Source organism: Nomia melanderi, chromosome 1, assembly GCF_051020985.1.
Source record: "Nomia melanderi isolate GNS246 chromosome 1, iyNomMela1, whole genome shotgun sequence".
Taxonomy (NCBI): Eukaryota; Metazoa; Arthropoda; class Insecta; order Hymenoptera; family Halictidae; genus Nomia; species Nomia melanderi.
Window position 1 is genome coordinate 37,554,094 of NC_134999.1, and position 27,868 is coordinate 37,581,961.

Sequence of the window (27,868 nt, forward strand, 5' to 3'; positions counted from 1 at the left end):
ACAAAACTGTTGAATAAACTACTTTTCACGGAACTGAGTTATGTATTCCCCATAGAAAAGATCATCGTTGAAATCATGGAAAAGAACAAAGTCGATCGATTTCGAACAATTTATATTTGAAGATACTTTTAAAAAGCGTATCGAGGTGACATGACAATGCTTTGACAAAATCTAGATCATAAAATGTATATTTACAAATAATGATGCCATTGTGATATTAAATCTCTGTTAAATGTAATTCATACATGTACATATAAAACGAGCGTAAAACGCATGGCTAAATAGCCAGGTAATGTTCGAGCGACAGCTAAATGTTTCGACGATTAGAAAAGGTATAAAAGAGAACTAAGAATCGCGACGACGGCAGTTTCGGAGATATATGCTTGTTAATCCTCGAGGATTTAACAATTTCTTCTTTATGTACGTAGATTGCGATCTTAAATGCAATATGCTAGGAAATGCACTTCGGTTTAATCGTGAATCCTGATAAATGATAATTAAAAACAAAGCACTATCTCTAGTACGATACGATGTATCACTCGAAGACTGCGAAATGTATAAAGCGTTTGTGACAAAATTATTTCCTCGTGTGACAGGCGTGTCATGATCCGAATATTAATTATACATTAATAAATGCTATATAATAAATATTAAAATAAAGGTCTGTAAAAGGTTTGCAGTACGTTTCTGAAACAAAGACGGTAGAACGTATTCTTAAGTTCTTCATAAATCTTCAGCCGTTTCTTTGTTACTTCTTGTCATGTTAGTTTCTTCCTCGCGCCATCCCTATTCCGTTATATACATATTCATTTACGATAGACTTTTTTTAGGTAGGAACAATCTCAACAAACACGGTGGTCGTAAATTCCTGAGTTTTTAAGAGCTTCCATGGCGTTCGCTGCGCCACCATTCGCAATCGCGCTACCTATTGTCTTCATTCCAAATTGTCAACGGTTTCCTCATATAAATTCTCTTGCACTTCATATAACAAATTACTTATAATAATTATTATAACATTCTCTGAAGTTTCTCGCTCGAAGTAGATTTTAATCGAGGACTAAAGCTTTCCGCCATTTTCTTCACAGTCTGATCATTCATTCCCTTCGAGAATCCGCTCGCACAGATTCGTCCCTGTCATCCTCAATTTCATCGCGGTCATCGTTATCATCATTTCGTTCACCTTCCTCGGGAGGTCTCGTCCACCTACAATCATGGTTATGTTATTTCAATGAAAATTACGAAAAAAGATAGTTTGGTACAAGACCTGATCAACGTCTCCGGCGATCTGTAGAGGAATATTAATTTGGCGAACAAATCCTCCTCGAGGCACAATTCACCGCTCTCGCGAACCAAATAAATGTCCAAACACAGCCTGAGGATTCTATCCACATAAGGCAGATCGTCGAACATAATCTTTGGCGCCATGTCACTCACTATCTTCCTCATCATTTGACTTATAACTATTACTGCAGTAGTGTAAAGCCCTAAGATTCTGTAAAAGTATGGATGTATTATTAACATTAATAATCAAACGCGTTTAACATTTAACGCGAGAAAGTGAACTTATCGAATCCAAACGAATCGACTTCGTGCGACAAAATGGCGGTCGACGCGTCGATAAAGTTTCTTCAGACGTACCCGAAGCCGCTGATGAAGCTGAGTTCCTCCGGGAACGTTTTATCGTTGAATAAAAACATCATGATGTAGTCGCAATTGTTCAATGGCACGTCCTTTAGTCGTTGATTGTACAAATCGTCATCACAGACTTCTTTCACGACCCACCATTTTTGACGAGCGCAACAAGCTGCGTCTGTAGATAGGTGAAGATTGATGCTTCTGAAGAGATAACTGTTGTCTGTTTCAATTTCTTCTTCATCCGGTGTATTTACTGAAAGATTTACTTAATGATCACTTCATTCGTCGGGTTTTGTGTACCTTATTACTTACTCGGTTGCATTAATTGAGGTACAACGTCGGTCGTTAAACTAGTCACTTTCAAGAACTTCGGGAAAGCATTAGGCAATGTTATAGTGCCACTGTGGGCTGTTGAATTATCAGTTGATAGCATGTTTGCCAGTTTCAGCCTTACGGGATTAAATTCTCCATCAACGAAAGGTGGCAACTGAATATCCCGCAACTTCGTTGTCACCTCGCTAGCATCTTTAGCGTACGTCTTCCGCGACACTGTCCATTCCACGTGGATTACCACGGTGGTACTATTATCCTCTAGCTCAAACTTCAGTCTGTAATAAAGAACGTTATTTAATCAAATTAAACGTACAAAACTTTCTTACTTGTTTTATTTTAATTATATTGTACCGAAGGATTCTTCCATAGCAATACATAATTCTCTCACCTTTGCAAGTCTGGCGGTGATATGCTCCACAATTTCCGAGAAAATCCGCTTAGTCTAACTGCAGCTACATCCGAATGAATATAATTCTCCAGGAAAGTGACGGCTGGTCTGTCCTTCGCATATAAATCCGTGAACTTTTTGTACTGGGCTGGACTGTATCCAACAATAGAGCTAGTTTGAGCGGACATTGAGTAGATCGGCTCGTACGGACCGATTCGTATCTTCATAGAAACATCGTAAGGCAAATTCGAGTCGCCGACAGTGCCACCGAGCGCGAACAATAGCAGAGGGAACCAAATGAGACCGATTATGAGGAACAAAGCACCTCCACCGACTAAATATTTGCTCATTTGCTTCTTCTTTACACCTCTCGGTTGCGGGAAATCAGCTTCCACTCCTCTCATACACTAAGCAATGTATTTATCATTCGTTTTTTTATAATTCTCACGTGTAACATTGTACAACATACCTTGATTTGATAAATACTGGCGAAAATGTCCTCCATTTTGAACCAGTCCATTATTGTCATGGACGTGTCGGTCCAAATCCAGTCCATCACTGCTCTCAGCTCGAACAGGAAAGGAACCAACATGAATCTGTAGGGTTGAGGACTATTTTAGAATGAAATCTACTAAACATTTCGAAATCGAAAGGATGGAAGGTGTTCTGACCCTTTAAACAACACGTAGTTCACGATGCTGTATTTTTTACATAAAAAGTTGCCAAGTATACGCGTTGGGTAGCCTTGCCGCAGTTGATAGGCAGCTAGCAAGAGGTAGAAACACTTCACCATGTACCAGATTTGTGGTGGGAGTTTCTCGTTGAATTGCCTATGATCATTCACATTTGTATAGTTACTTTTCCACGAAAAAGTCGAGAAATTCGATTCCTAATTCGTTCGGGATATTACCTCTCGGTTACGCTCGGCAAAATAAAGAACATCCAGACGTGGACACCGAATATTAGGCAATACTGAAAGATCAGTTTGCCTAGGATCGATTTCCTCAGGAAAAGGGCTCTGTCGATGACTATCAAAGCGAATTGTAACAATAACATCAATAAGAAAGGCATTGGCACTCGATTCTCTTGTAGATAGGCAGTGACACCTCCGTCACCTTGCTGCGTCTGCAGAATAACAATCCAATTAGCCCTTAGTCGATCCGATTAGCTATCGAATCGAAATCAAAACACTCACGCCAAACGCGGAGAATCCGAAGATCAGTAGCAAGAAGTTGAAGAAATCGCAGAGAAACATGTACGCGTACACGTTCGTTTTCTCTTTGCCGACAGGACTCAGAATTTGCGTGAAGAAGTTCTTTGTCGGCTGCATATACTTGTCGACGCTAAGAAATTAATGGTAAATCATAGGATCAATCTGTAACTTCTCAAATGTGAATGCTTACGTCATGTTCATGGCTGCTTGCAGCTGTTCAGTGTGCGGATTTAACTCTTCACCCTGAATCGCGACCAGTTTTTCATGCTCATCGGTTGTTTGCACGTTCTCTGCGTCACCGGCTGCGTGCATATTTAATGTTCTTCCTTTAGGAGTTCTTACAACAGACCCATCACTGAGAAAGGGAAGGTTGTTTTATAAATTTCTTCGGTATTAAACTCGCAACTGTTAATTATTCCTCCATGGGAAAAGATTCGGGAATTTTATTATTCGAACTAAGGACTTACTCTGGATCTTCTTGACGAGTGACGGACTCCCCTTGCCCTTTATCCGCAGGCGGTGGCTTCGATGGAACAATAGTTAAGGTGGAGGGTATGATTTTCCTTGGTTTAAGGGATGGCGAGGTCCATTGTCCTAACGATTTCAGCATAAATCTAAAAATGAACCTTCTATCAGCTTCTGTTATTTTACACTCGGTATTAAGAAGTTGTCGAAAATAATTTACCTATGGAAGAACACCATAAGCAGAACTAACAGATCCCAGAGGGCATAATTTGGTTTTCGTTCGACTCCCATGATCCTGGGAGTGAAAAGAGGATTGTTTGGGGCTGCTACTTTGTTCCATGGCAGTAATTCCAATTGGAAAATGCATTTTACAATGACAATTGCCTAGAGACAGTGAAATTTGATGAATTTATTCGTTGTCAATGATCAGTAATTACTTAAGAAGTTCCGTGTTTTACCTCGGTGTACGCGATCAAGGTGACCCAGAAGGTTTTCGAGGGACGTGGGATGGTTAACGAACCCCAGCAGAACACCATAAGAGGCAACGGAGTGGACAATACCGACGCGTTTTTAATTTGATGAAGAAACACCACGAAGTAGCAGAGGAGGCTCGAGTGAGCCAGGACTCCGAACCAAATGGACGCCAGCAATTGAATTATCGGGGGTTGATCGACCTCGGATAACTCTGCACCTTCGTCGTCGTGTTGCACTGGTGATATTTCGGAGAAAATTGTGCTGCGTGCGGAATAAACTCGTGTTAATTGGATCGAACAACTGGAGCACGTATCTAAGCAACAATTTACAGAAGAAAGAAAGTGGATTCCTTCCTTTTGTGACATTTATATCGAAAGCACACTCAAAGCTCTGTTAGGTACTACAAGAATCCTTGAAAATGAAACAGAAAATCAAACGAAAAATTTTCGCCTCGTGACTATATTTGGATGTCTCATGAAATGTCGGGCGACTTTTCAATTTGTTTAAGCGATGGTTCGTACGTTAAGAAATTAGTTCCACGAAGTATGCAATGTCCTCTGAGACATCCGAATATCTGGTGAATTTTCGAGAAGATTAACAATGGATGAGACGCAGTGCCTCTAGCGAGTGCTCGCGTGCGGAGTGTATATCGAGAAACCGTGTAAAATTGAACGAAACATTCTCGATACCTGGAGGAGGACATGTCCAATCCTCGCTCCAAACTCGGCGCCAGAATTCGGATATGCGGAACCGTCAGCGAGCTTCCTTTCCTGGCAAAAACAATACTTCTCTCTTTCTACGTTTCTACGTTTCGAGTTACACATATCGTTAAGTCGGTGAAACTGACACAACCACTCTCAAATGAAACGTGAACACCGCCGGTTTGAGATAACAGAGAAGTTTGGAAGAAGACAATGGCAGGAGTGAGAGGAACTTAGGACTTACGAGGGATTATTAGGCAGAGCGTCCTTAAATTGGTCGGAGATTGCTTCGTCCGACGATTTTGGCGCGCTCCTCCTGTTTAAAAGGGACATCATGGATCTCTGGCACGTTTTGGCACAGGATTCGTGGAGTTTCGTAGTGGGTTTGCGTGGAAATGGTTAGAAGTTGCAGTATATCGAACTTAGAATTAAATTTACTAAATTCTGATTACAGTTAGATTATTCACGTTTGAATAATGAATTTAATCTTCCTTTACCTTTTGATTTGATCTTTGCAAGTAAATTAGTCCAATGATTTCTGTTGAAGAATATTTGGTAAAATGGAAAGAGAAGTTGACAGAGGAGTTTAGTAGGAAGTTAAAGGAGCGAACAGAATTGCACTAACGAGATTGACTACATAAGCAAAGCTTCTTTAACCAAATTGTACCTTTGGTCCTGAGTCTGAGGTCGGCTGGGACCCTCGCCAGGATCGTAATGCTCCTCAGTGTTTCCATTAGATGCCGATCTGTCAGAGCGAGCACATTTACTAATCTAGCGTCTACCGTATAATGTCTAGCTTAAAACGTCTTCTTCAAAGGGATCATCTTTCATGATCATTTCTGTCGAGGATCGAACTATCGAGGGGCAAGCACACCAATACTAAAGCTACGTATCGAAGTGAGGTACTATCTAAAGCTACAATATTTGTGTACGAGAGAATCAATACTGCTGCGCTTCAATCTTTCATGTGAAATCTTCATTAAAAGTTCCGCTAAATTAGGATGTAACAAGATTGATTCTCTCTTCGAACATTCTAGGGACCTTTCAATGTTTCCTTCGAAAAAGAATATCTTAATAATAATTCATACAGCTAAGCATCTACGAACAAATATTCGAGAAGCTAAAAGGAAATTAAGATTCTAACTGTAGTATATTTATTGTCTGACGTCTCACCTTGTCTTCATCAGTGGTATCGGTTGCCACATCTGATTGATACCCAACCGCATACCCATTCGGAAGTCTGGTTTCGCCTAATTAAGAATAATTACAGTATTAACAGTTCAATGAGACCCATCGACTAACGTGTCTTCTGTACCTTTAGCAATTTCTTTTCTTTCGCCAGAACCTTTCGTATGTATCTGTAATCCCTCGAGAACCTGTTCAAATACTTAGTCATCGATGTTAGGCCGCTGTTGATCATCACTACAAGGAATTTGAAGTAAGTGACGAATGAAACCTTCTCCTCTTCTTCTTTCCCTTCGGGTTCATCCACCTTATCGTCTTCATACTCGGATGGCTCAGGTGTCTTAACAGGTTCAGCGGTAGATTCTTCCTTTTCCTCGGTTTCAATGTCAGCTGACGTCAGGCTAGTCTTATCGCCACCCTAATTCCACCGATAAATTATTTCTACCGTAGTCCTACGTTTCTGTTGTTTCTAGCACACTGAACTTGAAGCTAACGCCGCCAATAAAAATGATAATACGCTAAATAAAGATAAAATAAATTCTTTGAATAATACTTCGATTCTGATTGTACTTTGGTTGGCAATGAAATCTTCTACGGTGCTTCTAATTTGTAAGAGACTCTTTGGGAACATGTAAATAATTTCTGACGGCAGCTGCAAGTCCCGTGCGCCCGTCAACATCTCCTCGAAGATTACTGTTATAACAAGCGAGTGTGATTACGGTGCCAAAATTGCTGTAAACGTAACGAGAAACAAATTAAGCGAAATATCGAGCGAATTATGTACACCAACGACGGAGGAGCCCCGCTGTCAACTGCGACTACAGCACGGTGGCGGGACGACATATTAAAAAAAGACAATTATTGAAAATAAAATGAAGAGAACAAAATGGATTGGGAGTTGTTTCACCGCATCCGTTTGTACAAAGCCGGAAGATGCGAGTATAAAAGGAAAGAAAAGTCATTGTCGAGTGTAAGCATTGTAACTTAATGGCTGCGGCCATTCGTGTCGTGTGATCGTTATTGTGTTAAGTTTAACGATAGACTCGTGTAAATGTAGCGCACCATTAATATACATATCGAAACGCACCAGTTTGTGTTTGCGAGTGTGTGTGTATATGTTTGTGTGTTGAACGGCGAGGGGAGCATGTTCAAAAAACAAAAAAGAAATATATGAAGAAACAAAATAAAAAAAAACATCGTCCCAACGTACAGCACAAAGAAAACAAAAAAAAAATGATAGAAAGAAACGTAGAGAAATCAACGACGCGAGGATACAACGGAAGCTAACTAAAAAATTGGTTAACAGATGAATAAAAATGGCTACGACTAAAAGAGAGACATCGATGATTAACAGAGAATATTAGAAACAACGTTACAGAGGCTACGAGAGCGAGTATAAATACAAATGAAGAATTAAGAGAAGACGAGTCGGTCGTGTGATGGAGGAGTGAACGTACAACAAGTCGAAAACGTGTTTCCACGCTCGGCGCGTCTGGTAATAACTTTCTGCGATAAAACAGCATATTGTTCGAACTTAGATCTTTCAGAATTCCGTTGTACACAAGAACAGCTCGTTTGCTCAGAAACATTAACAAATCTCCATTCGAAAAAACGCAGAAGAGAGGAACGCAAACGTTTTCACCCAAAAATTCAACATTTGCAAATACTCCATTCATAAATTATAATTATAAAACCTACATATCCTTCCAATTCAAACATTTTCTTCTCACATTTCAGTCGTAAATCATTAACATTTCCATAGAAGTACATCACTGTTTACAACGGAATGCTAAAAAATCTCGATTGCACTAATACACCATTCCCAAGAAACGATTACACCCAAGGAAACCGTAGAGCGGAAATACTTTTTCGATCCGTTGCATGTAAAACGTGACAAAAGGGAGAAGATGGCGGATAGGTGAAGAAAGAGAGCCTGTAGCAGTGACATGCAGCCTTTTGTAGGGGTCTCACATCGGTGGCCATCGCAGTGTCGGTCTCGGATTGCGCACTGAGATAGGACATTGACGATTTCTTCCTAGTCAACGGCACGCTCCGCCGGCGAAGCCTCAGCGCGTCCTTTTCCCTCCCTCCGTACATGGCGACGTGCGTCGCGATCTCAATGTCTGTCTTAATCAGCGTGCTCATCAACTGCAACGACCAGACTTTTTAAAGTCATCTCGTCTCTCCTCCCTCTAACCGTTGCCTTTCCCGTTTCCTGGTAGTCTCCTCGTCGGGCCGATCGAGAACGGTGGCAGAGCAATCGAGAGAGAACACGGGGCTGCCAGGGGGCGGGGTGTGTGGTTTTGGAGGGGGTGGATGTAAAAATGCCAGAATTTATGCGCACACGGAGATACGAAACTTTGTAATGTGTAGGCAAACTTCGGCCATGATCTGGGTCTGGTGCGGGTGAATTCAATTTCAACTGAGCCTCGAACCTAATCAGCCGGGGGTCGAACATCGATCCGGGGTGTGTTCGGTAAAGGGATCTCGATTCGTGGTCGATTAAAAAAAAAACAAATTCTCTTTGATTCAAGCAGTCCAGGTTCGGATTAGTCATCGTTCACTTCAATTCGTAGCAGACAAACCAGAAACTCGTAGAATGACATTTCACATAGTTCGACTTGTCGATTCTCCGACGATTCGGGGACACCCGGTACGTACCTCGGTTATGGTCATTCTTCGACCCTGTCGTTCCTGTTCCCTGCGGCGTCTCTCGTCTTCCTTCTCAGACTCTGTGTCTGGTATCATGTCGGTGACGTCGTCGTCGTCCAGATCGTCGAACATGTAGTAATCTCCGGATCGTATGGCTGATTGGAAAATAAAAGAGATCGTTCTAAAGAAGTCGTGGAGGAAGGATCGTTGTGCTGCGAAAGCCATGCAATGTTCGTTAAAAAGAGTAGCAGTGCTCGAAAACAATATCTGTCCCAATTGTTTAGCGGCTAAACGTTGAAGCTAGACGTTTAAATTGTTAAGTATCGTTAGTATACATACACAGACACACACAAACGCACACAGACGCTCGTCAAACAATTATATTTCACTATGTAGTAGACGCAAACTGAATCGGTCGTTCAAGGTCGTCCGTGGGATTCCCCCCACCGAGGTGTCACTAGAACATGGCTGATCATGCTGGCGCAGAAAGGGGATGCCGCCTTGAAAGCCCATTGAATGTGCGTCCACGCTAGCTAAACCGTATCAACAGCGTGAACGAAGAATTTATATATACATATACAAGTGTATGTAGTTCTGTAAAAGCAGAAAGGACTATTAGTCAGGATGTGGACGTCAGTTTGGGATAAAGCCCGGAACAAAGCTGCGAAGAGAAGAAAGAAAATGTTCATTTACCCTCTCTGTTGGTCTTTGGCGCGCGAACTCTGTACAACGGCCGTGCCCCTGGATAGAGAGTATCTAACAGAAAAGAGAAAACAGAAAACTATAGACAGAGGAAACTGAAAGAAACGGTAAGAGAATCGTCGGGCGCGCACGTGTGAATCTATCTTACAACAATATACAGATTATATTACATCGAGATCAGTCAGCGGAATCCTCGAGTCCTCGCCAGGTTCAACGGGACAGGATCTGTCGGAACAGAACGCGGGCTATTCGGGCCCCGATACATTCTTTCACCCTGCAAAACAGCCGATTAACGGGACAAAGATGAGAGAGGAAGGACTGAATGCGGGATACCAACGAAATCAAAGAATGTACAGAACGGAAACCGAGTACTTCTCTAACGATACAGAGTTATGTACACCTATACTCTAGGCACGACATCGAACAAAGATAGAAACTGTACCAAAGCAGGCAACGGAAACGATACTCAAAGAAACACAGAAAAGAAGATCCAAAGGAATCAACTGTAGACTGACAACTCTTCGTACAAAACTCAACGGACCCTGAAGATCAAATCTTAATACAATATCTGTATTACCTATCAAACTCCGCTACTCCATCAAGAGAATCTTACATCAAAGAATCTCTCAATACTTGTACCAAGTATCAAAACCCAAAAGAAAAGTGAACCAAACAGAAAATAGATAAGGGTGCTTCATGATCTAGAGGTGCAGATCGCGGAAGCGTATGTACAGGACATCGTAGCAGATCGACGACGACTTTGATCTTGATCCCGTGGTTACATGTGTGATGAGACAGCGGGGAACGGGACGTGGTGGAGACGATCGACTGCCGTGGCGTCCGGAGCTCGTTCATCCAATGAGGACCGACGTAGCTCGACTGGCGACGATGCCTGACCGAGGAGTTCAACGATCGGTCCGGCGGCGGTCGATCGTATGGCGGCGGCGAGAACACCGGGAACGTCTCGTCCGGCGACGGTCCACGCGGGTTCAGCTCGCTACTCGGCGGGGAACCGAAAGAAATGCGTGTCGGCTCGAGGTAGCCTTCGAGGCTCACTGTCATGATCGCGGAGTTTGGGGTGGGCGCCTGCAACAGGGACGCGGCGCGCGGCGTCAGCGGGGGCGGCTCGTCGTCGTCCTCGTCGATCGGCGTCTGGTAACCCTGGGGAGGCGTGTGACTCGAGGAGACGCACGAACTGACGCTGGAAGACCTCGCCAGAGGCGCCTCACCTTCTTTTTCGAGTGCATTAAATATAGAGATATCTGGTGTTAGGTCGCGAGAGCTCTGCCGCCCTACGTCTGGAAGTAGGCTAGCCTCTTCTTTGCTAGGGGATCGACTTGGGCACGGTGGTTATCAGTTTACCATGTGATCTTACTTGTAGTCCTAACTTGTAAGTGGGCAAACGTTTGAGTAAGTTCGAATGGAAGTTTAAACGGATGTAACTTATTTTGGTTGGGGAGTTTCATGAGAACTTAGAGGACTTTGTTGATTGTAAACACTTCTGTTTTGTCCTCGGCGATGGTTTACAGTATGGTAGGAAGGAGGAATGATGTGACCGACTCACCGACTTTGTGCATTTGCGGCTCTCTGTAACTGGGTCCTTGGATCTTCCTCTGGCTAGCTTTGATCTTGTCCATCTTGAACTTCAGCTTTTGGAGGACGTTCTTCTCGACGCTTTCTTGGATGTCTATGCGTTTCTGGTGTAGTTCCTCTAACAGTTCTGCGCCGCGGGACGCTAGGACGCTCATAGCTTTCGTCTCGTCTACTATGTGGAAGAAATAGTAGCTCTTGAAGAGGCGCTTCTGGAGCAGCAGGAAACCGAAGCACAGGCCGTCCCAGACCATGCCTATGTCTTCCCGAGGAACCACGCAGTCCACTTTGCCGATGACGATGTCGCCCGCGGAGCTTTGGAACTTTCTCAGGCAAGTTATTCCGAATAACTGGATCAGTGGGCAAGCCGAAACTTCCAGCTGAAACGCGATTAAAAGCAATTTTAGTGAAGAATTCATCAGCGAATATAAGTAATGAAAGGTACATTGAGCAGTTTACCTGTTTGATCAGCACGCAACCAACTCCTTGCAGCAGAGCTTTAGAGAAGATGACAACCACATTGTACCCGATCAACATATTCCACCATCTTAAGATTGTCCTGACCGGTCTAAGGTAGAAATCACTGCCCTGCCAAAGGAAAACGAAGGCGCCAATCAAGTAGCCTAACGAGAAAAGGTTGGTCCTCTTGGTTCCAGCTAGGAACATGATCGACAGAGTGATCCACATCAGGCTCATCAACACTCCTCTCTTCAGCACGTCCAGCCACGAATGAATGTGCGAGACGTAATCCTTAACGGGATTCACGAAATTAGGCTTCTCCATATCTTGGTAGACAGAGTAATTATGACCCGCAGGGAATTCTTTGCCGTTTGCAACGGTTCGCTGCTCGATACGGAAGTACAGGCTCTGTCTAACGATCATCATCAACAAAATAAAGTCGCCTGGAAAGAGCACAATTGATAAATTCGAATTGAATCGTCTTGGAACTATTGTTTATAAAAGACTTACACATCAATTTCCTAGGATTAGGAGGGAAATCCGGATCAGGGAAGTACATCCACTCCTGTAGCCTCCTGAGTATTTCCGAATTGCTCCAAGGATAATCTGAGGATTAAGGAGCATTAATGAATTACAATGAAATATTTACAGTATATTTTATTAATTTCAACCTACCTATGCAAAGCCAGGAGGGCAGTGCAACTACTAGGGAATATTGCACTGGTAGCATGATAACCCCAAAGACTTTGAAGAACGGCCATATTCTGGATATAGTCCTTCTCCTCAAGGAAAATAGAAGTAAAAGCCAGACACTGTAGAGAACCGAGTAAAAATCGAGTCTAGTGCCGATCAGCGCTACGATTCCGATCAGACATATCTCTAAACCGAATTTGTAGAATCCATAGTTGAAGAGGAACTTCAAGCACTCTGGTATTCCTTTATCAGCGTCTGCTCTGGTGATAGATGGGAACATCACTTGCGGAGTTTCCAATAGTTCTCCGATTCCCTTTCGATAGAAACACTGTCGTACTCTAATGATTTTCCGCAGTGTCGTCACCACTATGATTCCTATGTATCCTTTCAGCAGCTCTGCGAGCTCTCCTGGCTCTGCTTTCTTCATGCCAAACCATTCTGCTATATTGTACACAGTGTTGTTGCTTGAAAATTGAGGTTGTTTGTCGTCTACGTGTCTCTGGTAATTAGAACATCGAAATTGCTGTACAGAGCACTGATTCTTTTTAGAGATTCAAAGTAATAGGTAAACTGGCTGATTTTATAAAAAATCTTTTCTTTTCCTTTATAAACAAATTGTATACTCACCGTGCAATTCACGTTCCAATTATTGTGATCGATGTACTGAATCTGATACAGCATCTTAGCAACCATCAACAACGCGATTATCGCAGCGATTATATTCACAGTGAGTATTTGAGCGTGTCTCCTAGTATTTATCATGATTGCTACAATCACGACGAACACCAAATTGATGGCGCATACCTGGGAAATCGATATTGAAGACGAAATTAACGTTTGATCCGATTGCTCGAAAAATATGGCTGATTTCAACGTACGTCGTTCACGCATAGAAGCATCACAGAGATGAAGATGATCTTCTGCATGTGGATCTCCAGGAACAACCAGACGTAATTGTAAAAATTGACTAGATGCTTCATTATTTTGCGAAATAGTGCCATCCGTTCCAACTTGGACATTCCTTGACATTCAAATGAAAATTCAATTTCTTCTTCCTATTCGCCAATAAGTTATTTCAAAAAATGTAACAGAACTTACGTTTCAATTGACGAAGACTGTATGGAGTGTCATGGTCATCTTCATCAGCAAGAAATATTTCCCCTGGAGAAGTCGGTGGCATGTCCAATGTTGGCGACTGATTGAGTGTGTCTTGTCTGAAGGAACTCTCTTCTGTCCTAGAACTGTTCGTCACAAATATTATTAACGCAATCTTTATCAAATGTATATAAATGAATCTTTACCTACCCAATCGCCTCTATGTTCGTCACTTCCAAAAAGTCCTTGTGGAAATAATGGATCTGAAGCACAGTGATGATGACGAAGAACGTTGGAGTCAATAGCCTTACGAAAAGATCCTTCGTCGCGTATTTTTCGAGGCCAATATCCATTTGCAAGTCCTCATCGATGTGCAGATAGTTCCAGTATTCCGGGAAATTGTCGAATTGATAAGTGTACACGAGGATCAGCATAATTACCGAGTACCCAATGACTGTGAGCCAGAATGGGTACATCATTCTTCTCCAAGCGGTCCAGGAGATCTATAGATTAAACGTTTATTAGCATAGCAGCTTCAGATCATCGAGAAAACGAATTAAATTTCTTATAATTAAAGGCCAACCGTTTCAATCGTCTCTTTATTCAATGGAAAGGAGACTTGTAATAATATAACTGTAAACAAATGTTTTTACGTACTTGGAAGGTAATAATGAGCACAAGGAACAAGGACATATAAACAATCCTGAAGACAGTCATGCGTTCCCCAGTTATTCCGCAAATAAAGAGCATAATAGCCACCACAGCGATCCAGAACTTGGTCAGTAACTTCTTCAGAAGTATGCCGACGTCTTTCATAAATTTGCTCTTGATTTCTGGCACGTCGTGATTCATGGCTGTGGTGGCAGTCGACACGGAGACGTGCAACGGCGCTACCATGTCTCTTAACGTCGAGGAACGTCTCTGACGAGTCCTTTCAGCGGTGTACTGTCGCATTGTTATCCAGAACATTGTTATAAAGAGACACTGGAAGCATTAGAAATGTTGAAAACGATACAAAAGAACATTTGAAAGAATAAAAATTGAAGGAATCATACTCTGACTACTAAGTGCCAGCGACTTAGCTCTTCAGGCTTGCTGAAACCGATCTCAGACACCTTAAATCCATTGACCAGCGTTGGTAATTCTTCTTCGGTCAGATCCATGCCGTAAATGTACTGGCAAAGTAATAAAAGAGTTGCATAAAAGACGATAAATGGGGAGCATTTCATCATTGACGCGCGTTTGTTAGGGACCATCCAGAGGATCAGAGCCCAGAGCAAGAGAGCAAAGGTTGTCCAGCTGTGGTACATTATGCTCCAAGTCTGATAAATGAAATAATTATGATGTATAAATAGAATGCTCGACTAAATGAAGAAGGAATTTTGTAGCAGTCCCATCGTACCATCATTATGATGTTTGTAGCGAGATAAGAAGAATTGATAATCAATTGGAAGATGGAGTACACTGCCATGATGATGTTCTCGATGATTCCGAACTGCTCATCTGGGGCACCTGAATAGGAAGTTGATAATTAACGAACAATACATTTTATTTTTCGAATGTTGAGGTCTTTAGTGTATTTTACCATCGCTGAAACTGTGCATCTGAATGCTATCATCTTGATGACCATCCTGAACGATGACGCTTCCTGTAGAGTCCTGAAGGAGGCCCGTTCGCGCTGACCCAAACCTCATCAGCTATTTGTAAGATACAGGATATTATTGTATATGTATTTCGACAGGAACTTCGTTGAATCTCAATTTCGACAGTCTACGTTTGTAACTCACTGAACGAGTGTATGGTGAATTAAAATCTCGGACATACACATGCAAGCTACATGAAAAGTACCGATGTTTACCTTCACCGCTAGCTACAAAAATTGTCGATAGAATAAAGGAAAAAAAAATAGTAGATCCGTAAATAATTGTAACGATCACTAAGAACGTGCTAGATCAGAGTGTCGAGTTTAAATAGAAGTGATCGTTGTGTCTAGGTGTTAGCAAATGGTGATCGCTGTGATAATCAAACATGCAAACTTAATCATTATACGTACGGGTGTGCGCTCGTCGGCTGGTGGGAACGACGAATTAACGATCGGCTTCTAAAACAATGGCAAACTAAACATAGCGGCATCCAAACGGAAAAGGAATTTGCTCAGCATTAAAGAACAACCAGAAATCTGGAAGGCGACAGCAAATCAAAAATCGGGTGTTATCTGATTCGGGGCGTTTGATATGTACAGTGGCGTGCAGTCGCACTCCCTTTACAGATTAACTTAACACTCTGTTCATTCTCAAACGAAACACTGGTGTATTTACACTAGAACCTTTCTATCTACAAACAGATCATCGCTAAAAGAGAATACTAGACGTGACTGTGATGATAATAAAACTTGAAACCTTAAAAACTGACTGATAAAGGTAGAATCAAATTTGTAGCATACGAGGCTTAATTTTGGAGAAAATTCAACTGGGAAATTAGTACATATCACGTAAATATTTAGAGATACAGCTTGAAGATTTGTAAGTAGAAAGAGACTGCCACAGGCAGACACGTTAAGCAATTGGTATTAGCTACTTTACTCAATGAATTTCCGAAATCGATTTTCTGGAAAATCAATTCTCACGACAGAAAGATTCCGCCTACATTTTATATTCAGTTTCATATGAAAAAATCATTTTATTCTGAGTTGTATCGTCATTACAGCCACGGAGAGGGTGACTTAACTATTAAATGAATCTATGGTATATTACAATACAACTGTCGCAGTCTATTAATGTCTACCGTTACAGAAATAATTTTCTACGTAAAGTGAAAAATCTAAACAAGGATCTAGGAGGAAAAATCGGTGCATTTGGCTCATGCAGGACGAGATCCTTACGCGAGCCTTTCGTCGCGCCGATTGCCATCTCTGAGACGGTGTCCTTCGTCTGATGGAAACGTGTCTGGACAACGGAGTGTCCAGATTCTCCAGCTTGCCGCTCAAACGTTTCATTTTCTTCGCCTGTAACGCCTTGTTAGTAAAAGCAACGTTCGTTGGTAGTGAGCACGTGTGTTATTCGTTGTACTTAGAAAGTTAGAGAGACCGAGGAAGCTCAGACAGTGTCACCGAGGTTACACTGGTGTTAATGGTTCTCCTCAACCGCAGACAGGTTAATCGAATCAGTAACAGGCGACGTTAGAGTTATTCATGTTTGAGGAAAGCTTTGAGAGGGCTGGATTAATTACTTGCATCGCGTATTGCTCACAGAAAATTTCCATCTTTATACTCTTCCTAATAATGTTGAACTTGATTCAAAACACCGACCGACATGATCGAAGAAACTCTAAAATTTTGAAAAGAAATGATCTCAAATGTTTCAAAGTGTTCCCAAACTCTCTGCGAGTAGTACACTTTCACGCGGCAGAAACATTGAATCCTTCTTTCCATCTTACGCTAAGGTTCCTTAAGTATCCTTGGCTCTGACCGATTAATTAGTAATTCAATCTCTTCGACCTTAATTAGTGTAACACACAGTGGAAAAAAGATGTCGACCAACACACTCACCGGCTTCCTGCTCAGAAACTGTGACTGCAACGCCAAAACGTAGTACAGCCAAAATAGTCTCAAGATGTAGCCGTAAATCAGCCAATCGGCGTCATCCGTGTACTCCACGTTCCTCGGATCGCTGCAATTGGTTTGATAAATCGCGGATAGGGCCAGATACCGCTGCCAAGTACTGTTCACGGGGATTAACTCCTGAGGGGTTTGATTCTGGTAGCTGAGCAGGGTGAGGATGTGAAGGGTCACGACGACCATCACGATCCTGCAGAGCACGGCGAAGCCTTTCCTGAGCTCCTTGTTGCAGGCCCACCAGGTCGCTGCCCCCAGGAACACCAGGAAATAAAATCCAGCTTCTATGGATGGGTTCAGCGACGACATGATGCATAACGAGGCTAGAACCACGTAGGTTCCGATGCGTCCGAGGAAGTTAATTATCTGTGCACCAGAAAGTAATGTTTTTTTATGGAGGATAGTTGTGATGAATCTCTGGAAACAAAGATTAACCCCTACAAAAACGAGTGAGACTCGTGGTGAAGATTTTCAACACGATTCAACAAATATATATATATATCAGTTCATTCGAATTCAAAGTAAATATTCTTCTGTAATCAACTATTATACATAAAAGGAAATATAGATAAAATATCCTTAGAATTTTTCTCTTCTTCCAATAAATTAATGACAAAGTAGCCGTATCGATCAGAGTTGAGAAAGAAGTCATAGGCCAAGGGGTTAAAGAACTGACAGTAGGTAGTTAGATAATATTGAGACGAAGATTGATTTTACAAATCAAACATCTGGAAGCAAAAATTGAGCTAGAGGTTGTTAGAAAATGTCAGGAGCATTAACTTTCAACGAGAACTAGGAAGATTATCAGATTATTTATTAATTGCAAGCGAGTTGAATTAAGTGCACGACGATTTACCTTCGCGGTACTGTCCTCAGCCTTTTTCGACGTGTCGCCCCTTCTGTGCAGAGACACGTCGTCCTCCGCATCGTTCGGAGGTTTCTTCGATAGGAAACGGCATATGAAGTACACTGCAACTGCGGTGGGTAAAACAACTAGCTCCGGTGTCAGCCAGAAGAATACTTCCCAAAGGGATGCGCTATCTAGTCGTACGAAACCTAAGTGTCTGAAGATCACTTCCATCAACTCGCCTAAAAACGTTCGGAAATTTAATGGACTCTATCCGGACGCAGAGCAAGCGCGTCACTTACAATTTTGAAGGAAGTGGCCGTAAGCGGGAAGCGATAACAGGACTATGTGAAACGTGAACTGGCTGACTGCAGTTAGAAACGATAGGCCGATGCAGGTCTTCAGGTAAACGCCGGTGTGGCCTGCCATTGTCTTTTGATCTGGTATCGGTACGAAGGGCGAGTACAGCATCAGCCCTAAGTACACTAGAGACAGTCCTACTGGCCGCCATATTATACCTATTTCAATCAAATATATATAATCATTTTTATATATTAAACTAAAACAAAAGATTTATTCAATCTAAACAAAATAATCTTCACATAATAAATTAGTAACAAAGATATGTCTGATTTGAGATGATAAAGTAAACGATGGAGTAATGAGACGTATGCTTAATTGTGTTTCAAAGATAACTACGATTCGATTGTAACTTTTTGAAGCAAGCTCGGTTTACGACCTTTACGAAACGATATTCGTCATACCGCGTAAATGCATTCATTCCACTGATACAATCAGAAGAAAGTGTTTCCAGCTCGTTAAAAGGTCAGCGGCTAGGGAAGCCAGAAGATAAGACTCATAAGATTTGACATTTCAGCCACCCCAATTGTGCAAGGAGTTACAACGATTCCCGCTCACAAATATCGTCCCATTTAGATTTATTATCAACTCTCTAAGCACGGTGAAACCCCGCCAGGAACAAGCTGATACGCGTGAATCATAGATAGAAAGAATACACATGCTCGCATAATTAAATGGAAACTGTCCTGGCCTCGGAACGTTAATTGCTTTCGTTCCGCCGGGAGGCGTTAAGTTAATTAATACCTTAACGAGCCTGTGCACGGAGCGCGAGCGCGTTTGTCCGTTTTTATCGTCTTTTGATTTCGATAAGCCCTACGGAAACAAAACTATTCCATTGAAATCGCACCCGGAACGCGTACCACCACTCCCCTCCCATTTCCGCCGACAATACCACTTTCTACTCGGAGAGTACATTCTGCTTACCATCCTCTCGCATGCACAAACGAAAAGTTTGACCGACTGCCAAGGGAACTCGGGCAACGGTTTCCCGACCTCCGAAGACGAGGGAAATTATTTCACTGTTTCCTTGTTGCGTCGCATTTGTTGCGCTCGATATGCACAGCGACCGCGAACCGGTGCATTCGGTTAATTGAACTTCGATTAAGAGTCATCCGACTCTAATTGAATTATTTCGAATCTGGCGCATACAGGATATTCGGGATTATTTACGGTGCAGTGGGTTAAAGAATTAGTATTGTTCGATAGGTATCTAGTAATTCAATTAAATTAATCAGTGCTAAGAAATAATCATATAAGAAATTTCTGAAATTCTGCATCGCTCTTATGCCACGAGGTTCTCAAAACATCGAACTACAGACGAGACGGAATCGCAATTTTTCGAACATTCGAACGATTGTGACATCTTAATAGGGCACGGTGTTGGTAAGCTATTTTCCCCGCAGGTTTTTAACACGACGCCGTTAATGGTAGAAACCGCGGACAGTTAATTACTCGGTTCGGCTTGTACGAGACGATAACACGGGCGATAACGATGCTGTGTTCAGCGTTCGAGTCGTAATTCCTTTTTTTACGCCGGGTGATTCGGGTCACGAGATCAAAGGGAAGCCTCGAAATTACCGCGAACGATAAAAGAGTTCACTCGCATGAATTAGAATGTCAGTTTCCCTTTGGAAACCTCCCTGTCGACCGTTCGAAAGGTGAGCAAGTCGACTGCAGACGTTGCGAAGAATATACGGGGCGGATTGATAATAAACCTGGAATTGAGGAGCCTGTGCTCGACTAATTATAGACGACGCCTGTAAACCGAGACTGAACGCGTCCCGGCGCTGTCAACGTGGTATCCCGAAGCACTTTCTCAAATTTATACGTGTACGCATGTTGCGCGAACTTCCGACCGCGTTCGAAAACCTCGTTTTTCATTCGGTTCACCCGAGAACCGCTGATTACGTCACTCGTTTGTCTCACGTTAGCCGATCCGAAAGTAAATTGCCTCATTGTATCTGTTTCACAGTTTGCGAACATGATATACACAGTTATGCTTTTTACTTATTGGGAACATATATCATTCGCTTCTTATTGATTACTTTGTAATACTAATGTCTTGAAATGACGTACGAATGAACGACGATGCAAATGATCGTTGAAAAGTACGTTAAGTTAGAAAAACATGAAGACAAAGTACTTTACTACTGTGGATACTATTATTGCTATAATTATATTCAATTCGACATTTTAGTTGTTTGAAGTTCTTAACATTTGCTTCGTTAAAGTGAACCGAATAGGATCAATGGCAACGTCGAGTTAACGTTGCTGTATTGAGACGAACAATCGAAATCCTTTGAAAAGACGTAGAAACGGTGTTTGCGACACCGTATGACGCATCGTGGAGCAGTTTACCACATACGGGCCGATGATAAAGCCTGGATAATTAACGACGGTATTAAACTTCGAACAGCAGTGGGTCGGCCAACCTGTGGACTATTACTTTCGATGTATCTCTCGATAATATTATCTCAATCTCTCCTACTATCGGTTTTCGAATCGAAATATTTTACAAATGTTTCCTAAGGAAAATCTACCGCTATCACCTTTTTCCATGTTTCTTCATCCGAATTCACGTTTTAAAAAAAGAATGTTCACGTGAGAAACTCAGCCTCGAGTTTCTCCGTTTGTGAACTCGGTACTTCTCTATTTCTGGTTTCTACCTTGAAATCCGCACGTTCCTTCTAGTTTCACACGAGTCGCTTGGATATCAGTTGCTCAGATCAACAGTCGGCCATCGAGGTCATTAGTCGGTCCCAAATACAGAGTATTTTCATACACTGATGTCATCGAGGCATCCAGCATAACATTATCATCGTTCACGTGTACACGATGTCAATACCATTTTACGTAGTTTTATTATAATTCCCCCGCACACTGTCATAACTATATTAGCAGCTTATCGACGACTGCTTTATCACTTGATAACGCGGCGCAAGGTTTCCTGACATATGTTTATTGAAAATACCGTGCTGCTACAGCTTTCACGTCGTTAACGAGACAAATGCGAGATGTAAATTAACAAACCGTCAGCTATATTTCTAAGATATAAAAACAAAAATTCCTTATCATCTTTTTTATTACCTAACATTCGAGTCGCTCAGAATTATTGCGGTTAAGTCCAGAAAACAAAGAGAAAAATAATATTTTGATTTCTGGAATTATCGTACGACATATTCAGAAACCATAACAAGCAGGGCTTTCTCACTTAGAAACAACGTAGGAACCAGTGAACTCTTTAATAACTAAGCAGAATATTACTCATTCCATGAAAATCGGCAAAAATCAGAAAACACCAAGAAATCGACTGAGCGACTCGTTTAATAGTGCAATGATTCTAAGGTTACATCAAAAACAAAAGACTTTTTGGCGAGTGTAACACTGTCAGGGCTGTCTCCCATGGAAACCGAACCACGGAAATATCTCGTTTCAATACGCGACACCGTTATCGTTACCGAGCAAGGTAGACTCGACTAGAAGCGGCAAGTAATTGATACGCGTGACATATTTTTACGCGAAGGGACACTTACATCCTGTCAGGACAGCCGGTAGAACGACCCTGAGTAGGGCCACGTTCAGCCAATACCTCGTCATGGCTGGATGTGCTCGGATGGCCTTTCACCCTGTAACAGACAGAAAAATCGGCGCTCGTAAAACGATCCAGGGATCCAACCTGTCAACATCTCGAGATTTTGCAGCGGTCATGTCAGCTCCGCTGAAATCGATACGACCCTGCCGCAGTCGGATACCTTTAACCTCGTTTTCCTCAGAGACGCAGCGTCGGCACCCTCAAATTCACCCTTCGCTTTTACTACGTTCACCCTACGGTTTACGATCTGCGCTGTCTTTCTGCCAAAAATTACAGCCTCGTGTCATTCTGTATCCTTCTGGCACGCGATGGTCTTAAGATTAGACGTTACTGGTATCTTCGAGATTGACTATAGATTTAATTGGTAACAACTCATCAATCCTTTGTCCAATGTTCAGACGTAGAGGATTTTTTTCTTTTTAAGTATAATAGACTGCAGATACTTCTTCTTAATAAGAAACAGTTAGTTAATGAATGATGTGTGTAGATAATAAATTGATGATAATATAAGTGATTTTTAAATCACTTCTCCAGTACTGTCTCCTTTAATCGTGGGATAAAACGGGTTCAGGCTCAGCGTTTTCGATGTTCCATCTGACAAGGGTTAAGGATGAGCACTGCATAATTTCGTGGCAGAGAAGAAGAAAGTGAATCCGATGTCGCCTGACGCAGCGATTTCCCGGGGCAAGGGCTTTTGGCGAGCCTCGATAAAACGCGGCGCGCCCAGCTTAATTATCGGCCAATTACATGGGGGAAGGACAGTGCTCCGCGGAAGGTGTGTCTATCCTGTTTCCAGAAACGTGGTTCATCGTCGAACATCATAGTTTGGGGTGGAATGTAATAATACAGGACGGGGAAAGAAATTTCAGATCGATCGTACGAATAATTCTAGTGAATGAACCTTATAAAAATTCTCTGGTTAATTGAAATTATTTTATTTTCAGTGTATAAACAGTTTCTTAATCTATAATGGAAACTGAGAGTTGCTGACCATTTTATTTTTGCAGCTTCACACGATCACTTATTCTTCTCGTTCACAGAATATCGATGTCCCTATGTTATTTTAGTACTACATTATCACTCTGTTATGTAATGATACTCTCACATAATTACATCTTCGTAATTGCCACTATTTGCTGTACAGGAAGAGCATCATTTTCTCCACGATATTTTTCTACCGACGGTTAGACTCGCGAGATTTTATCGTTTATCCTTCCCATTCTTCTATTATTCGACCTAGATCGCAGATACAACTGAAGTATTTAATGACACCATAAAAAGATATTGCTACCATCACCATTCCGTACACAGCGGAGTGGTAAATGTGTATTTCATTTACAATTTTCTATCCGAATGTATCATTATTCGTCCGTTTTGCGCTATCAACGATAGAAACAAGTGTACACAGAATTTTCCTCTATCTATAATTCATATGTCTGCAACTATGATAATAATTCATGAGCCATTCCCGTTAAAATATGCGGTCGAAAGTAATTGTACAAGAACAATTAACACATTGACTGCCACGGCGGTCACCGATGATCGGAACTTTCAAATCGCCGAAGTACAATTGCAATAAAAAACTTTGATATTGAAAATAATTATTAATGATTTACTATTACAGTAGTCATATTACGCTATGATCTAGCTACTTGTGTTGCTAAATATTTTTATTTAAAATCATTTGCCTTTGTTATTAAAGAATTGCTATTCAAAACGCTAAAAATTCTCGTGGCAGTCGTGTTAAACTTAAATGACTTAAAACACTGCATATATTTTCCAGCCTTTCCAATTTTTGGCAACTTCCAAGGAAGGTGGAGCGTCGTCCCCTTTTCGCGAAAGACTGACAACGGTGTACACGATCGATGGAACAACCATACGGATACGTAGGAATCTCATCTTACACGGTGAGTCACCGAAGTATTCTTATCTCAGTTATTGACTTTAGTCAATTAATAATTTAGATAACAATGTCCAGTGACACGGATTCAGCAATGAGCAATACGTACATTTTCAGAAATGTTGGAAAATACGAAGTATGTTAAGTGCTTTTTCTAAGTGGTCCGATATTCAAATGCTAGCCTGTCTGAAAGGTTGCGCAACTCGCATGACACATTACAGTAGAATTAATATTAATTTAGCTGGATAAGGAAGCAAGTAAACATTATTTCGTATGCACGCCGTGGGACTCAAGAAAGTGGCAAATACACGTGAACTGCAGCGAAGTTCCTCTGCAGCAAGTGCATTCGCGTTGCCCTGCACTTCGAGCTGCATTCTAATTAACTACGTGTTTTCCTGCTTTTACCAAACCGGTTCCTGTGCAAATGAAATGACGTAAGCGTTCGTCACAGATCATTGTTACCACTGACACACGATCGACAGCGATTCATTGATCAATCACGAGGAATTTTATCTAATAAAAGACTAAATCCCTGTTGTCTGATTAACACAATTATCTGTATTAGTTCTTAATACCCAGATTTTCGAAGAGAAAATAAAGGAATTCTTTGGTCCCAGTAATTTTACCTGTAACAATTTAAATTAATATAAAGATCACTGGAATTCCTGTACAACGAAAACCATGTTGCAAAGATGAATCATTATCTTATCGAGCGCAGGTGTGTAAACAGTATAGTCTGATACTGCGACTCGAGCAAAGTGTCTCTGTTTTGAATGTGCCTCGTTATTCGCGTGATGTACAATTCGGTAATTTACATTCTAGACCTTACATTGATTAACAATTAAATGTGGTTCGCGTGGAAAATACACAGCGGCCGCAGTGGTTGATTAGTAACCGTCAGGCTGCTGCGAATTGATGTCGATGACAGAGGCATTGCGGAATCCCGATAATTTTAGCTCCAGTCGATCCAAGGGTACAATCGACTCCGTATTGAAAACGTCGTTACGCGTGACACGATGAATCGTTACTGAATGAACGTCCGACGCTACCTGCGGTGTGATTGATTTTCTAATGCCTGATAGACGTTCATTGTATCCTGCCTGCCACCCACGGGATTGTAATTGAGCGTTCATCGGTTGTCTACAACTGTATCGTTCCTATCGAATGGAAACGTTTCCACGGATCGTTAAATTACTGCGAGTTGTAACAGATTCTGTAAGTGCAACGACATTCGTACAAAAGGGCAAAGATATTTTTAACTGTATAAAAGACAGTAGTAATCAAATCACTAAAATAAAGACACTGGAAAGAATATAATAGATTAATCTCCATTTAATTATTTCTATCACTTTTAACTGAAAGGAAGAAAATTCAAATATTACGCGTCTACGTGCAAATTAATTAATAGAAATAACCACGGAAGGTTACAAGCATAAAATAGTTATGACCAGGCAATGGGCTATTGCTTTTCCAAGCATTATCTAATTAGTGTAAAATACACGTAGTGAGTTGCTCTGAATATTCCTATTGTTTTTCTCCTGGCAGCAGGGTGTAAAAAAGACGCATGTGTTATGACACGAGGACAGTCTTCCTAGAATAATTACACCTATCCCGGGAGCAAAACCACGGCTCTGATTCCCTTCCGCCGCGTCCCATTAAATTTCTCGGAGACTCGTTTACAAAGAAATGTGTACACATTGCGTGTACCGTTGCGTGGGTGCGTGCCGCACGCGACGGCGCGGGGGTTGATTAAGGGAGTGCGCGGAGCTCGTTACGCTTTTAGGGTGGCCGCCCGTTGGATTTCTTCGTAGCTACTCGATGGGCGATGATGTCCAATTAACGGAATACCTTGTCAAACAAACCTGTTATGTCAATTTCATTTGATCCTCGGAACACGCAGGCTTAAAGTCGCGTCGCGTGCAGGGAGGACATACGTTTTTGCAGCGCTCGCAGGGAAATGTCAGAGCTACAATGTTGCGAAGATATTTCGAACGAATTTGCTAGTTATAAATCATCACAGCGATATATTGCTTTGAACATTGCACATGTAGTGTAGATAAATAGTGTAATAACAATGCACGCGTGACAACACATCCTTGGACACGTCATCGTCACATGAATGGTACGATTGTAATCATCAACGGGCACCAACAGCGTATGGACACTTGACACCGACGTAGTTGGCGAATCATCGCCTCAGAATACGGTCGTTGAGAAAAAGTATCCTAAGTTTCATTGAAACGTTAAAGAAAACAGAAATTGTAACAGAAAGATCATAGGAACCACAGACGAAAATTATGGAAACTAGAGAGAAAATGATAGAAATTTTAAGTAAAATTATAGACATGTTAGAAAAACAATTATAAGGATTATAGAAATTGTACAAAAAATATTCAGAGGAATGATAGAAACTAATACGACCGGGCGTCTCCGATGCACTGCGAGCGCCATTGTGTCGGCGCCGACACGTGCGTCGAGTCATTGGCGCCGAGCCGCATTCCCTGTCAATTTCGAATCGATGACAGGTTCCCGCGCCGACGTTTCTCGGTCGGCGGTAAACAAATCGATGCGCCCGCGGTCCCGTGTGCCAGCGTTTCTGCAGGATCTCCGGTAACCCGCTACGAGATCGTAAAGCCGCGAAATGTCAGGGGCTTTACGAGCGGCTCGCGTTCCACGCCGCTGGAGCCGGGCTCCGTTTCTGGCGTTCCGGGTCACGCGGAATCACCGCGGTACGAATATTTTCGAATTCTAGGCCGCACGAACGAGGTACGCCTCCCACTTTCCTTCGCGAACCGTGATTCGATTTCATTCGAGCGAAAGAAACTTCCGCGCAACGAATATTGTTCTTCCCTGAAAAGAGTTCTGTTCTCTTCTGGTTCCTGATAACTCCCCGCCTATTGTCATCGGGAAATGAATGGCGCTGTACTTGTGACAGCATGATAAAAAACAGGACTGTGGGTGTTTATGCAGTGCCGTTCTATTGAGGATTCCCCTACGAAGATAAACCGCTCGGCGACTGTTGTATACATCCCACATTTGCAAAACTCCAATTGACACAGATGTATAGAATTCTTAGCTTAATAATAGAATTACCATTAACCTTCTATCTCCAAATCTCATTAAAAGATCTCTTCGTACCTCAATCAATCCTACAACCAAACGAATTCCAAGATCACTACTCTACATTTCCACAGTCATTACAGAAAGAAGGCCCTACAAGGAAATTCTGTTAAACTCCAAAGGAATCGTCTCGCGTCTCGCCGCATCAACAAAGTCCCCACCTTTCCGACCCGAATCAGGTGTCGCTACGTCCACTAACACCACGAGCCAAGGCACAAAGTGCACCGCATCGGTGTGCAGCCCCTTTCACGTTCATTCGTGTGCGTGCGTTGATCGCGGCCAGAAGGTACGAGCGGTCAGCTGACGGGGATCGTCTGCCGGGAACCGGTCCCGTGCGTACGCGCGTGTAAAAAGGGGCTCACCTTGAACGAACCGACAGTGGCTTTTCAAAGCATCCCTCCGAGCCGAGTCTCTGCCAGCTGTCTGTCGCCGGATCGAACCCCGAGGAGAGCAACATGCGCCACCCGGCTTCGACGCGCGCGAAATCCTCCAGAGATCGTGCACCGTCACCCCTTATCTTCCGGTTAAATCCACGATAACCGACTCCGATCGGCGAAGAAACGCGGTTTACCGTTCACGGACGAGGCGCGCCGGGTTCTGGGTTTGGTTAGGCGGATGACAGGAATCGCGGACGCCCACGAGGCGATCAGGAACCGCGGAACATCCGGTCGCGCTCGAATCTCACTGGCCCGACTCACTTCACTCACCGATCGCCGAGTGGCGCCGGCTCGACACTGGCTTGATTCTATTGTGAGCAAAGCCTTCTACGCCCGTCTCTGGCGTCAGACATCCGCGCCTGCGTTCTTCTTTTGCGTCATTGCCAGGAACGTACCTAGAGGATCGCTTTCGAT

General features: G+C 42.4%; 1 protein-coding gene across 7 annotated transcripts; it reads right to left on the reverse strand.

Annotated features, from left to right (window-relative positions):
* Window positions 1-97: 97 nt before the first annotated feature.
* Window positions 98-27,784, reverse strand: Piezo (piezo type mechanosensitive ion channel component). Of its 7 annotated transcripts, none has more exons than XM_076373775.1 (38): window positions 27,380-27,784; window positions 21,939-22,031; window positions 18,348-18,563; window positions 18,055-18,287; window positions 17,133-17,564; window positions 15,639-15,683; window positions 15,171-15,282; window positions 14,988-15,097; window positions 14,641-14,907; window positions 14,243-14,569; window positions 13,796-14,088; window positions 13,589-13,731; window positions 13,369-13,511; window positions 13,118-13,294; window positions 12,473-12,989; window positions 12,308-12,403; window positions 11,798-12,240; window positions 11,313-11,718; window positions 9,740-9,802; window positions 9,056-9,201; window positions 8,366-8,542; window positions 6,525-6,812; window positions 6,383-6,459; window positions 5,877-5,954; window positions 5,198-5,278; window positions 4,493-4,769; window positions 4,255-4,418; window positions 4,037-4,183; window positions 3,760-3,924; window positions 3,552-3,699; window positions 3,267-3,481; window positions 3,028-3,186; window positions 2,826-2,952; window positions 2,357-2,763; window positions 1,948-2,243; window positions 1,639-1,888; window positions 1,265-1,492; window positions 98-1,203 (listed from the first exon to the last, which is right to left on the reverse strand). In XM_076373775.1, the coding sequence occupies exons 2-38, from the start codon at window positions 22,000-22,002 to the stop codon at window positions 1,095-1,097; spliced, it is 7,626 nt and encodes a 2,541-aa protein (XP_076229890.1). In that variant the 5' UTR covers window positions 22,003-22,031; window positions 27,380-27,784; the 3' UTR covers window positions 98-1,094. The 7 variants fall into 7 exon arrangements, with proteins under 7 accessions (XP_076229890.1, XP_076229885.1, XP_076229883.1 ...); XM_076373770.1 differs by having other exon boundaries at window positions 15,639-15,686; XM_076373768.1 differs by lacking the exon at window positions 15,639-15,683 and adding an exon at window positions 16,467-16,589.
* Between the last annotated feature and the right edge of the window lie 84 nt (window positions 27,785-27,868).

What these genes read in the sequence shown, in the direction of transcription:
- Piezo (XM_076373768.1), bottom strand. Translation starts at nt 22,002, where the DNA reads ATGACGAGGTATTGGCTGAACGTGGCCCTACTCAGGGTCGTTCTACCG. An exon ending in CAGTCTTCGTCAATTGAAAC is followed by an intron (nt 13,512 to 13,588) that starts GTAAGTTCTGTT and finishes TTGAATGTCAAG; the next exon opens with GAATGTCCAAGTTGGAACGG. An exon ending in AGCTTCATCAGCGGCTTCGG is followed by an intron (nt 1,493 to 1,638) that starts GTACGTCTGAAG and finishes ATACTTTTACAG; the next exon opens with AATCTTAGGGCTTTACACTA.